The 16,453-nt window shown below is 37.5% G+C and overlaps 1 protein-coding gene across 4 annotated transcripts in view; it reads left to right on the top strand.

The window, feature by feature from the left end:
- spata17 (spermatogenesis associated 17) overlaps positions 1–16,120 on the top strand; it is a 307,726-nt gene extending 291,606 nt beyond the window's left edge. For all 4 annotated transcript variants that reach the window (XM_072265100.1, XM_072265098.1, XM_072265101.1 and 1 more), the window contains one exon: positions 15,541–16,120. In XM_072265100.1, the coding sequence (XP_072121201.1) occupies positions 15,541–15,658 (118 nt within the window). In that variant the 3' untranslated portion in view covers positions 15,659–16,120. The remainder of the gene's footprint in view (positions 1–15,540) is intronic.
- Positions 16,121–16,453: the final 333 nt, after the last annotated feature.

Raw genomic sequence — 16,453 nt, 5'->3', positions numbered from 1 at the left:
TTTAACTTCAACTTACTGCTTACAATTTACATTAAAACCTGAAGACCGATTCTTACTTCAATTAATATCTGCTATATTCACATAATTCCAGAATACTCCCTAACAGTGCCAACATTACATCTTCAGCCTATTGAGAAGTGATCTGTCATTGTCTTATCAATACTAAAAGTGTTGCAAGAGCAGGGACTCTCTCACTTCAATGAAAAATTATGTTGCTGCTATTTCAGAATTTAAGTGTGAATCAGCATTGCTGGCTTTTCAGTTCCAAAGTTGCAAGGGTCTTGCTGTAGTGCCATGCTTCATGTATTACTCATAAGTAGAATCCCTGTACAGGCCATTCTATTAAATTGGTGCAGTATTTTTAAGAATATGAAACACCTTTGGAAAGCTGTTAGAACTGAACATTTCTTTTACCAGAGAGACGCTGTATTGAATATTAAGAGTGGGAAAATGCTGTGCACATTTGGCTTGGCACAGAGATCTCTGTCTCAAAGCTCCCAGCTTGATTACTGCTTAGAGAAGAGTTGAAAATAGCAGGCTCAATCTGGAGTGCAGATTTTTGGGAATTTGTTTGTAGAATTGATTTTTATGGGAGGAAATCTAAATGTTGTAATGAGTGATTAAATATTTAATGGCACCAAAAGCAGTTCTCTGAGGACCACTTGCCACCTCCTACTCTCTGACTCTTCCGTTTTACTTGTCTAACAGAACATGGAGTCTAGTGGCCCCTACAGAGAAAAAATAATAAACATAAGTGAGTTTAAAGAGGTGAGTTCTTTATGCAGGATAAGTGATTCTGGCTTTCAAGAATCTCACTGCTTGGAATTGTGGCTCTTGGGAAAAGACATTAAATGTTCAGTTTCAGGGCAAAATCAATATACATCTTCACTGTGGATGGCAGACTTTTTTTAAAAATACAAATACAGTTAAATAACTTTTCAAAACTATGAGATATATAGTAATGACAAACACAAGAGGTCCTGCAGATGTTGGAAATCCAAAGCAACACCCACAAAATGATGGAGGAACTCAGCAGGTCAGGAAAGGAATAAAAGGTTGATGTTTTGGTCTGAATGAAGGGTCTCTGTCTTTATTCCTTTCCATAGATGCTGCCTGACCTATTGAGTTCCTCTATCAGTTAGTGTGTGTTGTTATAGAAATGAGAAGGTGGCATTATTAGTATTGTGAGGTTTGGCATCAACATCACTTATAGGATTGAGATAATGTGAGTATTAGGACTAAACATCAGGTTTTTTTTAATCTAAAGAAGTATGAAGAGATGAATTAGGCTTGCAAAGAGGGTGAGTTTCAAATTATGAAAATCAGGCATTAATACTTAAGAAGTGACCTGATATTGTTGTTTGGAGAGAAAAGCACAGTAGACATTCCAACTCTAGAATCTAACACATTTTCTCATCTTCTGAACCAGTGCACTAGATGCAACTTCTTAAAATCTACACTTGGGTGCAAAAATATATGTCCGGCAATGATCTATGAGAAAGGAAATGCCTGTCCAGCCCAAGGCTTTTTCATGTTCCTAAAGAAGTCTGTATTAGTATTCATCCTGCATTCTCAGTACTATCTTAAGTACTGATTTATTGATTGATTGGTTGACACGATATCACCCAGAAGGTCAATGATTTTGAAGTATTGAATGATTAATCCAGCATTTCTCTATTGAATTTAAATTGTGTTATATACAATATACAGCACAGAAACACAACATTCAACACCACTGATCTATGCTAGTGTTTAAAACACACAAGCATCCTGTCATTCACATCATTTCTTTCCAAACTACCCCATCATCTTCTAGTCCCTTATTTCCCATGTACGCATGAAGCCTCTCTTTAACTTTGTCAGTGCTGTCAGCCAAAAACTCTCTCGATGGCAGAGCATTTCAAATTCTCACCACTATCTCTGCAAATTTTTTTTTTAGCATTTTGTTTGATCTTTTAGTGCCCATCATATATTTATAGTCCCAACATAAGTGGGAAAAATGTTTGGCTTACTGTAAATCCCTTCTACTGAACTCCATCATAATCTGTTTATCTATAGCTTCTGTTTTATGGAGAAAAACATCTCCAGCCAGTCCATTATTTCCATTTAGCTACATTCCTTCAGTTCCAATAACATCTTTAAAGATCATTTCTACAAGCATGGAAACCTGAACATCATATAATACTTTCTGCAGTTTAATTAAGAACTCCATAAATGTACCATTTTGTGTTTTTTTTTTCATTTTGTACTCAGCACTTTATCTATACTCTTTATAGTATTATCATTTTGTGTTTTCCTGCTTCTGGCAAGTTGTGTACACGGATTCCTAGATCACTTTGTTCCTTTGACCCCATTTACTTCTTTAGGCACCAGTTACAAACAGCATCATTGTTTTCTTTCAAAATATGCCATATCTTCTACTACAGTAAATTTTATTTCACTTTCATTTGTTTACATTGCTGGCCTCTTTTTTGGGATGCAGTTGACTACTTTGCTAACTGTACTCTCCATCTTACTATAATCTTCGTATTCAGTCATTGTATCTCCAAATTAATTATATGCTTAACAAAGTAATCCCAGGACAACGCTCTATGGGATAGCACTTGTGTTCACTGCCGCACCGAGAAGCCTTCCTGAGCTCTTACGCTCTGCTTTCAGTTTTGGAGGCTTTTCCCAATCAATCTTCAGGCTGCCCCTGATTCTACATTTCCTGACCTTTGTCACGTCTCTCACATCATGCTTTATTGAGGGATATCTGATTATCTTTCATATCTTCTGGATGGTCACTCGGAGGAATTTTTTGTTCATGTGTGTCTGTTAAGGGAGCAGAGTGACAATTTAAAGAGAGTAAAGGAAAGATGCTGAGGTGGAACTGAGTTTTGCCATCGCACATTGAAAATTTAAGCATTTTCCCATGATGTTTCTGAGAAGCAACATATAAATAAGAAAAAGGAAACAACCCTGAATAGATCCTTGGTAGACCTCTAAACAAAAATGGAGATAAAATATCTATTCATTGACTCTATTATTTCAGCATTATCTCCTGTGAGAATGGTCTCATTCATTCCTTGGTGAATAGATCTCTAATTTCCCTTTTTGTTATTTATATAACTGAATGATGCTGTGTTTTATACATTCTTTTAGATTTTCAGCTTGTATTTCCTCTTTATCTTTTTAAATGTTATGAATGGTCTGACATCCCTCTCTCCATGCATTACCTTGCTCTGATCACCTTCAGATATTTGTTCAGAATTCTCTGCACAAAGGTCAAAACATCATATTTTAAAGACTTTAGTTAGAGTTAGTTAATCCAACTGATCCCATGAAATCCCTTCCACAAGCCAATGTTTAATGAAAAACGCGTTTTATATGTTTAATAAATTAACAGTTCTTTACAAATATGCTACTTAAATATTGATCAGCATTAATATATTAACATTGGCTTGGAGTTACAACTCATTAAAAATACATTTTTTCCTAAAATCTTGCACAATTTTTGACTTTAAGCTTATAATTTATGTTCAGACAATTTTCATTTAATTTCTGTAATTATTTTAGTGAATATTTGGCTAGTCTGGAATCTGCAATCAAGCTTTGCAACATTTGAAAAATAGTATTGCCTTATTCCCAATCAACTTTTGTTCCAATTTGTTCTCGACCATCTCATCAACATATGCCCTGACATATAATTACTAGCCTTGTAAGGGTTGTATTTTTTTTTAAATCGCTCTCAGGGGTGGCCATAATGTAAGCCTTACACCAAGGGAACACCAGAAGGCCCTCTGTTTCCATAGCAACCGTACCAGTTATAAAGTGTGAATCCAGTAAAACTAAAAATATCTAGATTTTCAAATGGAGCTAGAATGAGGTCATGATTGCTGTTGTGCTACTTGCATTTATCATTAATGGTTTGACTGCACCTTGTGATGAATGTATTACAGCTGTGATTAAAAGCCCCATCAGTTCCAGATGCAACACCCTGATTTAAGCTATCATGGGTTACAAGAACATTCCAAATACCCAGCACAAATAGCTTCAACAAAATATTCAATAGTATTTTTCATTAAAATCTAGGTTTTCAAAACAGTAAGCGTTTTTTTAAATTTCTAGCTGAACAGGCTAAAATGGCTGTTTTGCCATTTTCTCCATTACTTATCTCTCATGATAGTGTTCCAAGGCTGTCATTCACATTCCACCTGAGAGAACAAGTGGGCAAACTAGTCCAAGACCCCTCTGTCTATTTTGCTCTTCAGCTAACTACAAAGAGCATCTGCAGGATGGCTCACTTGGTGATTAACCCTCCCCAATGCCACAAGGTACTAGCCTCTAGTTAGCACCTGTTCTCAAAAGCATAGGCAAGATTAAGAACTCATATTAATATGGGTGGTTTACCATATTCTTACATTATAACATTCAATACAGCTTTTCATAAATTATCTGATCAGGTCTACCCCTTATTAGTGTTTTAGATCTGATATTCAGCTATTTTAGAAGGTAATAAAACACTATTAAAGTTCTAAAGTAAGATTTTTAATGTTGCTCTTAAAACTAAACTGGGTTACTCACAATCATTTATCTGTGAGTTTATCATCTTTATAGAACAGAACTTATTTTCAACTGAACTATCATATTCATTTCATTTTCATAGTTGGGCCCTAAATATAAATTGTAAATATTGTAAATAAAGCGTACTTTTTGACATTTTGGACCAGGATTCCTGTCCCTGAACAAAACATCCTAAGATTTTCTGCCAGTTTAAGTGAATGGGTTGAATTTGGCAGTGCTGTCTAATAAAAGTCAAACACCCTACTGTTTTTGTCGAACAGGTCCTTGTTTACTTAGCCACCTCTTATGGAATACACAGCTGGCAAGTAGCCTTTTTATTGCTCAAGTTTCAGTGCAGTATTGTGCAGCTTCTTAATATATAGAACTTAAATGTAACACATTGAGCAGCTAATATACTAACTGGAGCACTTTTGCCAGAGCTCAACAGACTTTATCACCCGCATATTGCAAGAAGAAATCACAGACAAGCTTATGGATCTGGAACCTCACTGTACTACTAAATTCAATGATGTCGGAAGAGTCATCCAATCTGTAGGCCATCTGTTTGATGGAACATCTGCAACAGTAAAATGCTGAGGGCCTTTGGAGCTCTAGGTACAAAATTAAGCACAGCCATGGGAACTACATAATAGAAAAGTACAGGTACTGGACAAATCAAGCATGATAAAAAATTAAATATAAATTTGGACACCATATTTTTTGCGCAATATGGGTAGATATATAAAGCCAGATTTCAAAGATCTACACACTTGTGGTAGTGGATAATGGAGCTCTGCACAACATGGTGGCATTCTTGACCCCAGATGATTTTCCAGAGTTGGGGAGTTGATCATTTCAATTATTTTAGTTCTCATGATGTCCAGTAAACTTCATATAGGAGTAGAGGAAGGCCGGCTGCTTTGGCTAACTGTCTCATTGTAGCCTAACTGATCGATTGCTTGTTGATAGTTACAGTCATTTTAAATACGGCCATAAGACATAGGAGCAGACTTATGCCATTCAACCCATCAAGTCTGCTCCGCCATGTCATCATAGCTGATCCTGGATCCCATTCAACTCCATACACCTACCGTCTCACCACATACCTTCATGACCTGACCGATCCGGGACCTTATCAGCTTCCACTTTAAATATACCTGCAGACTTGGCCTCCACTGCAGTCTGTGGCAAAGCATTCCACAGATTCACCACCCTTTAGCTTTAAAAAAAAACTTCTTACTTCTGTTCAAAAAGGTCGCCCCTCAATTTTGGGGCTGTGCCCTCTAGTTCTGGATACCCCCACCAGAGGAAGCATCCTCTCCACATCCACCCTATCAGTCCTTTCAACATCCGGTAGGTTTCAGTGAGATCCCCCCACATTCTTTTAAATTTCAGTGAATGCAGGCCGAATGTTGCCAAACGCTCCTCATATGTTAACCCTTCATTCCCAGAATAATCCTTGTGAAGCTCCTCTGGACTCCCTCCAACGACAATACTTCCTTTCTGAGGTAAGAGGCCCAAAACTGCTGACAATACTCCATGTGTGGCTTGACTTGTGTTTTATAAAGCTTCAGCATTGTCTCCTTATTTTTAATATTCTATTCCCCTTGAAGTAAATGCCAACATTGCATTTGTCAATGAAGCCTAAATAACTGAAAAAAAAAATGGCAGCATATCTGGGAGACCAATTCTTTACAGATTTCCCATGCTCAGTGAAAACCTCACACAGCACAAATGTGCATTTGATGCACATGAAAGTGGTCTAATTTTCAGGAGAAAATTGAATCAGGACATTTAGGAAATCACTGTGTTCTTCATCTCATTAATCTTCACTTCCCACTCCCAAATATAATTTCTAGCTCTGGCCTCTTGTCCACCTGTAAAGTAATTGCTCCACCATTGAATGGCAATATAACCTTTGGAATTCCCTCTTTATACCTATCTCTGCTTTCCTAAAGGAAGAGAACAATGGTTTCAAAATTAAATGTCAATATTTGAGAGTGGGGTTCTTTACTCCAGAGAACTGTAAAGATTTGTATCACTGATTTTACTTATGGTTGAAATAGGCACAGATTTAGACTAAAGGATTGTCAAAGTTTATGGTGACAGACAGAGAAGTGGAAGTGAGGCTAAGGGCAAATTAGCCATGGTCTTTTCAATGGCCAAATAATTTCAAAGATCTGTAGGACAAATGGAAATCAATGCAGAGAAGTGTGAGATCATGCATCCAGGGAAGGCAAATAAGGGAATAAATATGGATCTTGGAGATCACAAATCCCTAAAGCAAATAGGAGTGGTTAAGGAGGCATATGCATATCCACCAAAAACTCTCAACCTTCAAACTCATAGCTCCCGTTTTAGTTGGTTCTGTCCTTTTCTTCCCAACACTTGGCCCTTACATGCATGTTTTTAGAAGTCCTAAGTTCCAAATCTCTAGGCTTGTTGATCTGGTTCCAAGGCATACAAAAGCAGAAACAGGGGAGGTGATGACAATGGGGAATGGGGGTGGCGGGGGCTGGAGGAGACATGTAATGCCAAACAGTACAAAACACAGGTAGTGTGGAGTTCAACTATCCGAGTATAGGATTGACAATAAACTGGACTGGTCAAAGAACACTGAGGCTGTCTACAAGAGGGGTCAGAGCCGTCTCTATTTCCTGAGGAGAGTGAGGTCCTTTAACATCTGCCGGACGATGCTGAAGATGTTCTATGAGTCTGTGGTGGCCAGTGCTATCATGTTTGCTGTTGTGTGCTGGGGCAGCAGGCTGAGGATAGCAGACACCAACAGAATCAACAAACTCATTCGTAAGGCCAGTGATGTTGTGGAGATGGAACTGGACTCTTTCACGGTGGTGTCTGAAAAGAGGATGCTGTCTAAGTTGCATGCCATCTTGGTCAATGTTTCCCATCCACTACATAATGTACTGGGTGGGCACAGGAGTACATTCAGCCAGAGACTCATTCCACTGAGATGCAGCACAGAGCGTCATAGGAAGTCATTCCTGCCTGTGGCCATCAAACTTTACAACTCCTCCCTTGGAGGGTCAGACACCCTGAGCTGATAGGCTGGTCCTGGACTTATTTCATAATTTACTGGCATAATTTACATATTACTATTTAACTATTTATGGTTCTATTACTATTTATTATTTATGGTGTAACTGTAACAAAAACCAATTTCCCCCGGGATCAATAAAGTATGACTATGACCATGACTATGAATTTTCCAAATAAACCTGTAACATAGAGCCAAAAGGCCAAAGGAAGAGAACAATAATGAAAATAGACATTAATATAACACTATTTTTGCAAACTACCTGTTTTTTTCTAAGTCCACAGTATATAATCCCGATAACAAGTGAACAGCACTATTAAGACATTGCTACTGGAATTCTTGAGGCTTTTGCCTTTATCAGCATTTTCATCCATTCTTGGATGATATTCATAATGACATGTACTCCTTTGTGATAACATGATCACTAGGGAACATGCTACAGATACATGCTTCTATCTGAGATGACCGGCAAATTACATTCATCTCTTTACGTGGATGTTCATAAGAGCTTCTCTTTGTAAGTATCAACTTTTATACAACTTAATTGGATAGTTGAACTCCACATTATCACAAGCACATCTTTGATTTATCTGCAAATTTGCTGCTCAATATCCATTGCATTAGTTTGTAACTTGCAGAGTAGCCCCAGTGGTATAAGTACTGGGACTATTATTTCTTATTGTTATAAGAACTTATTGTTTCTTATCTGTAAACAGAAAGATTCTGTCATTGAAAATCAAAGGGCTGCAGATGCAAGAAATCTGAAATAAAAATGAAAGTACTCAGAAAGCTTGGCAGCTCTTATGGAAAGAGAAACAAAGAAATCAGGTCTTTCATACGGAAAGTAAAAATACTCAATATTAGAGTCATAGAGTTGTACAGCACAGAAACAGACCTTTCAGCCCATCATGTCCATGCAGTCCAATTTACACTCATTCCATTTGTCTACTTTTGGTCTGTGCCCTTCAATGCCTTTCTTCTTTTCTCATTTTTTTTAAACAGCGATTCTATCCGACTCCCCCATCTCCTCTATCGTTGAGTTCTCATATCAACAATTCTTAGTTGTAGAAAAAAACTTTTCCCTGAAATTCAATGGCTATTTTATTTGGGACTTGCTGTACCTAATAAAATGGCCACTGACTGTATGTTTTGTGGTCTTCTGCTGCTTCAGCCCATCTACTTCAAGGTTCAATGTGCTGTGTGTTCAGAGATGCTCTCTGCACTCCTTTGTTGTAACACCCCTTTGAGTTACTGTTGTCTTCCTGTCAGCTAGGACAAGTCTGACCATTCTCCTCAGACCTCTCTCATTAACAGCGCATTCTTCCCCATAGAACCGCTGCTCACTGGATGCTTTTCTTGTTTTTGTCGCCATTCTCTGTAAACTCTAGTGACTGTTGTGCATGAAAATCTCAGGAGAACAGCAGTTTCTGAGATACGCAAACCACACTGCCTGGCACCAACAATAATTCCACTGTCGAAGTAACTTAGGTCACATTTTTTTCCCGATTATGATGCTTGGTCTGAACAACAACTGAACCCCCTGACCATGTGCGCATACATTTATGCTTTGAGTTGTTGCTGATTAGATATTTACATTAATGAGCAGGTGTACTAAATAAAGTAACCACTTAGTGTATAAAAAGGAAAAGAGGAAATTGCCTTTAAACTCACGAGAGAGCATAGGCCATCAACTTTTTGCTGTTGATGTTTCTGTAGCAGGCAATTTCTTTTTACAAGGTCAAGTTGCTAGCTCAACGCTCAACCCAGCACAGATGGAAAGCGTGCAAGGGAGCCGGCTAGGTTCGAACTTGGAAACCTTCGCTCCAAAGTCCGGCGCTGATGCCACTACGCCACCAGCCAGCACTTAGTGTATATCCCCATTGAAACTTCCTCGTCTTATGTCCAAGCAATGCCTTCCCATTTTCGATAACACTACCATGCCAAAAAGATTCTGATATCTAGAATATTCATGCCACTTATAATTTTGTATACGTCTCAAGTTGTCTCTTACACTCTTTCACTCCAAGGGAAAAACGCCCAGCCTGAACTATTTCTTCATATTAATCAAATCTTCCAATCCAGACAGTATTCTCCTCAGCTTCCTCTGCACTCTCTTCAGCACAATTACATCCTTCGTATAGTGTTGCAACCAGAACAGCACACAATATCCTAAGTGCAATCTAACTAGTGTAACATGGAATCCCAACTTTAATGTCCTGTGCTTTGGCCTATAAAGGCAAGCATGTCCTATGATTTTTTCACCATCAAAACTACCTGTGTTGCCACTTTCAGGGAATTATAGATATGAACTCTGTTCATGAATATGCTGATGATGTACTGTAATACTCTTTTTAATCAAAACTCCCACTTTCCCTCTTTTCTTCCTATCACTATCTTGCTGAGTATATTGTAGTCATTTTTACAATGCAATGATTGTTAAATAGTTATGGAAGCCTTTCCAAATAATAGGTGTTGTGCTCTTGGAATTCCTAATGGAATCAACAGATTAGCCACTTCAACTAAAATAAGATATCGGTCAGACTCCTCAGGTTTAAGGTACAAATAGTGAAGGTAAAACAAGAAAACTGAAAGAAACCCACTTGAAGCTTCAGTCCTATTAGACTAATGTTAACAGAAATTCAGTGGGTTTCCACTCATCTCACAATGGGAACTGAGGGAAACTCAGAGAATTTCAGTCCATGGTGTACATCAGCAGCAAACAACAAATCAAAGTGCTTATTCTGGTGATATGTATTATGTACTTCTAATGCTGGCTTAACAGCTTGGCAAAAAACAATGACCTACTGTTCTAGGCATCAAACCACTTCCCTCTTTCAGTTCTACTAACTATTAGCTAAGTTTCCCATTATTATAGTTTCTCTTTTAAAAAAAGTTTTACTTAGCATAAATTATATAGCTTGAAAATTACATAGTGATCTTTTATACTCTGATAGATGACATTCATAACCCACTCAAGCATTGCTCTCATGCTCACATTACCTGAATTGGATAGGCTACTGTAATACTTTCTTTCCCTTCAGCTCAGGTTTTCCTCAGGTTTACTTCTTTGCCTGCATAACTGATTGGAAATTTTAAAATTACTTACAATACTTTCAATGATGCCTCTTCATTTTAGATACCTTCTATCACCTTGCCTAAATCTGTTCAGTTTTTTTTTCTGAGCCTTGGGCCAAATACACAATTTTGTGAATTTTTTTTTTCAATTCATATTTCCTCCATGTCATGGCAAGGAAGTGTGTGGTAATGTTTGTTTGATGTTTTCTGTTTTAGAGGTAAATAAACCGAATGAAATTTGGATGTGAGTAAGCCACATAGTCCCATGATCCTGCCCTACCATTCATTCTCGTTTGATCTTGGCTGCACTCCATTTTCCTCTCTGTTCTTCATAACCAACGACTGTCGCATAGTCAAAGAATCTGCCTATCTTAGCCATGAGTTAGACTTTACAGGTCTCCAGTGTAAAGGAGTCCAAAGATGTCGATTAATATAAAGATGACCTTTATTTGTCACATGTACATTGAAACATACAGTGAAATGTATCAATTGCATCATTGAACAACACAGTCCGAGGATGCGCTAGGGGCAGCCTGAACGTGTCACCCTACTTCTGCATCAACATAGTATCTCCGCAACTTAATAACCCTAACTCCTCTAACAGGGGAAATTTAGAATTGACATGTCTTATTCTTTGGGTTCCAACTATATAAATTCTATTCATGTTGATACATCTGCATCAGGCTCCAGAATTCATGATGAATAAGCTGTCTTGTTAGATGCTCACCATTTTGGTGCTAAATATTGTAAAGGCAAAGGAAGTTAGCACTGACAAGCTTTAACCAAATGGTCAGTTTTCTGACATTAGGCTTTTATCTATGAAGTTGTCAAATATCAAACAAATTACAAGAGTATAGATAACCTTCTGAGTGACACCTATATCACCTATAGGATTAGGAAGAACTCTTGATTCCTTAATTTTGAATAGTCCTTGAACAATTTAAATTTATCTGGTCACTTGGTAATCCTGGAAGATTCCTTGAAGTCAGATTCAAAAACTGATTTCTGCACAACTAGTGCTGGAATAATTTGATTGGTCAGATTTTGTTAAGGATGTTGTGGAGTAGCACCATGTTGAAGGAGAAAGACAAGGGTCTTACCCCTGAACTGATATGGTTTTCCAATTATTAAACAAATCTCATTCAAAACTACATGTATTTATCCCACAGTGTAAAAGATAAAATCATAAGTCAACAAACATTTTTTTCCAAGTGTAGAAATTAATCATACTTGCCAAATCATTGCCTATTAACTCTCTGATGCATGGATCAAACACTTAGAATAGTTAGGCACTTCATTTAAATTCATACTGGTTTGTTGTACTGTTACTGCACACCATTTCTGCTGCTCTAGCCATGCAGGAATCCTGGAGATGTTTGTGCTGAACTGTTGACCTTCAGGAGCATATCTACGTGAAAGAAAGGAAGAGTACTACAAACATTGTGTGTTTCAGGATTTCCTTAGTTTCTTCTCTTTTCCGGTACTTGGGTAATTGTAGGTCTTAGTATTATTGCTGTTCAGTTATTATATAATTTGAAACAAAATGGAAAGATATGAAGTAAGCTAAAAAAAAAACTAAGTAGATGCAGTAAACTAATCACTGGGTCCTAAACATTTGCACGACAAAGCGAGGCAGTTTTAGCTCACTTTGGTGAAAGAAAGTTGGGAAACAGATTTGATGCTCACCTAGGATATGTCAAGCCATTGTTTTGGATGTCTGTGACCTGAATCTTCAGAGGGCAGTAAAGTGACTTTACAGCCAAAATAATGAAGAGAAGTTATGAGATCATCTTGTAATGCAGCGATTTGTTAGAACCAGGGAAATCCTAGTAGAACATCTGGAGAAGGTATTTTTAAAAGACAAGTGGGTAATTATTTGAAAGAAAATGAAAAATGATAAGGGAAGCAGGTAGGAAAATGGAACGAAGAAGGTTGCTCTTCTTGAAACTGGTTCCAACTGCAATCCAGGCTCTGGAGCATGGTGATGGGACTATCTTCCTTCTAATTACCCTGTAATTTGGCAGGGAAATCTGTCCACTGAACCCATAACTGGTTAGACCTGGCAGAGGTTCAGCAGCTCCTTACATTTTGTGACTTTAATGAATGTTCATGCATGCATACATTTCATTTTAGAGCACCTTTTAGGTGCAATCTATTTCTCTGTCAACAGGGGCACACAAGAGATAAAGAAAATTCAAAAACCTGCTAGAAATGTCATTGAAACAAATGATAAACATGATGCTTTTTAGAATAAAATCAAAGTGATGTTTTGTGAAAAGACAGGAAGATGGTTTTGAGATCAATTAAAAACCAAGCTAACTCACTGGAGCAACACCTTTTCTCTTCTCCTAAATACACAGGTTCTAAAAAGGATTTTATCCTGTTCCCAGTAGCCAATTGGTTTCACCAAATTTTACTTTGCAATTTTCATTACCATTGGCGGGCAATAACAGTATCAGTACATAGATGGTTGTTGGAGGCTAGAGGTTTTCCACAGGGTCAGTGCTGCGACTGCTACTTTTCACATTATGAATCAACTATCTGGATGAAGGTATTGATGGTTTTGTTGCCGAGTTTGCAAAGGATGCAGAGAGAGAGGTTGAGGAGCAGGTAGTTTTGAGGAAGCAGGGAGTCTGCAGAAGGACTTGGATAGATTAGGAGAATGAGCTAAGAAAGGGCAGATGAAATACAATGTAGGGAAGTAGATGATCATGCACTTTGGCAGAAGGAATAAAGCCATTATCTATTTTCTGGATGGGGAGCAAATTCAGAATCAGAGGAGCAAAGGGACTTGGGAGTTCTAGTGCTGGTTTCCCTAAGGTTAAATTGCAGGTTGTGTTAGTAGTGAGAAAGGTAAATGCAATGTTAGCATTCATTTTGCGAGCATTAAAGTATAAAAACAAGGATCAAACACTGAGGCTTTATAAGACATTGGTCAGACCACACCGGAAGTATTGTGAGCACTTGGTGGTATCGGTTAGTCTTGCGAGACCATGGATCTGCGCCTGGAAAGACTTGCTTCAAGAGTGTCCTCTCCAGGGTGCAGGCCTGGGCAACGATGTATGGAAGACTGGCAGTTGCCCATGCAGCAAGTTTCTCCTCTCCACGACACCGATGTTGTCCAAGGGAAGGGCAAGGGCCGATACAGCATGGCACCGGTGTTGTCGCAGGAGTTGCCAGAATGAGGCTGAAGGCAACGTCCGACTGCCTTAGGGGCTCCAGCTCCGGATTTGTCCTCAGGGTTTACTCCCGAAGCCTTTCCCATGAGTGGGTATGGCCGCAAGGCAGCGGAGGTTTGAAATCAGAGTTTTCCCTCTCTTAGATGGACTTCCTTCCCAGGCTGACGAGCTCCATCTACCCAAAGCACTGGTGTTAAGGTGCCAGGACCCACCTTCGCCTCTTCTCCTGTCAGTAGAAACAGATCCGCCGGGCTTAGAGGCTAAGCCACACAAGAAGGCCAGGAGTTGGACTTGTTTGTCAGAGGCTATTTGAGGCACATGCCATGAGGAGCACTTTTAGGTAGTGGGTGCTTGTCCCCACTACCACTCCTCGGCTTGACAACCTTGGAACCATTGTGAGCACTATCTAAGAAATATCTAAGAAAGGATGCGCTGGCATTGGAGATAGTCTAGAGGATGTTTTTGAAAATGATCCTAGAAATAAAAGGGTTAATGTATGAGAAGCATTTAATGCCTGTACTCACTAAAGTTTAGAAGAATGAGGGCGGATTTCATTGATACCCACTTAATATTGAAAAGCTTAGATAGAGTGGACATGGAGAGGATGTTTCCAATAGTGCCAGAGTCTAGGGTTAGAGAGCCACATCAGAACAGAAGCATGTCCCTTTAGAACAGAGATGAGAAGGAATTTCTTTAGTCAGAGGGTAGTGAGGCTGTGGAATTCATTGCTGCAGGTAGCTGTGGAGGTCAATTCATTGGGTATAGTTAAAGTGGAAGTTGGTTCTTGATTAGTCAAGGGATCAAAGGGGAGAAAGCACAAGAATGAGGTTGAGGGGAAAAATGTATTAGCTGTGATTGAATGGTAGAGTTGACTCAATGGGCTGAATGACAAATTTTGTTCCTGTATCTTATGGCTTTATTGTCTAACCCAATTTCTACACACTAATCTGTTTGGTCTTTGAAGAAGATGCATAGAAATAGGATAGAATCTCATAGTTTATCAATGCCAGTATGCTGTCCTATATGGCAGTTGAACATCAGAAACTGGAAGACATCCAGAGATCTTTTAAGATTAAACATCAAGCTTTAGCTTCTACATGATTAAACAGTTAAACTAGCAATCAAGTTAAACAATCAAGCATGTGACAATAATTTTCTCAATAAAACTGTTGTAGCTTTTTGTTATATTAGTACAGGTCTTAAGTTTTAACTTAGAGTCAGCTACAAAGGTTCAGTTTAAGTCACAGAATCTGTAGTTACTTATGTCTCCAGATTTAAGCCTATGTTTCTTTATGTAGAAAATGCCTTACACAAAAGTACCAAGTATATCTCTATTTGCATTTTCTTGCTTTAACTCTAAAATCTATTTAAATGATAACTTTAAATGAATTTAAATTTTAATTGAACATGTATATTCTTGTGAAAATATATCAACAAAATTAACATATAGACAATTTATTTCAGTAAAATAAGAACTATATTTTGATGTTCAGCAACTAACGAATTCAGTAGTTTAATTTGGGGATGCAAGTACCAGAAATATTATCAAATTCGGTATATATCCTTGATTTAGTGTGTTTTATATTGTATGTTATTTACCAAACTATTTGCAGTCTGAACATCATAGATGAAGCTTCCATGACTGGACACTGTTTTGTTAATGATGTTTTTGTTTTCTCGTTCTAGCCATTCAAAACTGTTTTTACATCTGTCTATCTTTTTGAGAAGTTTCAAAAAACATATTCCAAAGCTGGAGAAGTGTTTTAAGAATCAAGAGAAAGCACTTCTTGCCGTGATGTGTTGAGGAAATCCACTAGTTCTTGTGTGATAAATAGTACCAATGGAAAAATGAAAATATTAACAATTGCATACTATAGATATTGCAGTAGAAGTTCCAATTTATTAAAAATAAACTGGTAATACATTTCTGATTGAAATAATACTATATTGTTATGTGATATTTTGATATGAGTGGGGCCTAGGTGTTTTATTAAAGAAGGTCACTTCCTCCTATTTTCCTTAGGATAATTAACATTGCTGAGACCATCTCTGTTCATTGTAGTCAGTATGAGAACAGTTTTAAATGTAACTTGATATAAAGATATTTTTGATTGTGACAGAATTTGTTAGTCAAAATTGCTACATATTCAGAAAAGCCACACATTCAAATATTATTTCCGGACAAATTGAAAGCATTAGTGAGCACCTGGAAATTTCTTAATTATTTAAAATGCAGACTTTATTCAAACATAAATATGTTTGCATGTGTGAGAATTAAAATAGATTTCAAATTATCTTATAAAATTATTAATATGATGAATAACATTGTAATTGATTCATATTTGGTTGGATTTGAATCAGAATATCAGCACAGAACAAATTTAAATGATCAAAAAGCATATTTCTCTGTCTAGTAAATGCAAAGGTATAATTGATCACCATTTACACAATGAGAGAAATCTGAAAATGTAGAATGAAGTAATCCACTTTGCAAAGAAAATCTTCTCTCACTCAAATAGTAATTACATTCTTAAAAAAAGTCTTCAATTAAGCACTTTGATATAAATTGTTGAAGAAGTTAAGAAAAATATAAAGTGAT

Source organism: Mobula birostris, chromosome 8, assembly GCF_030028105.1.
Source record: "Mobula birostris isolate sMobBir1 chromosome 8, sMobBir1.hap1, whole genome shotgun sequence".
NCBI classification, from domain to species: Eukaryota; Metazoa; Chordata; class Chondrichthyes; order Myliobatiformes; family Myliobatidae; genus Mobula; species Mobula birostris.
The sequence above is the reverse complement of the archived record's forward strand: the minus strand, read 5'-3'. Positions and strand labels throughout refer to the sequence as shown.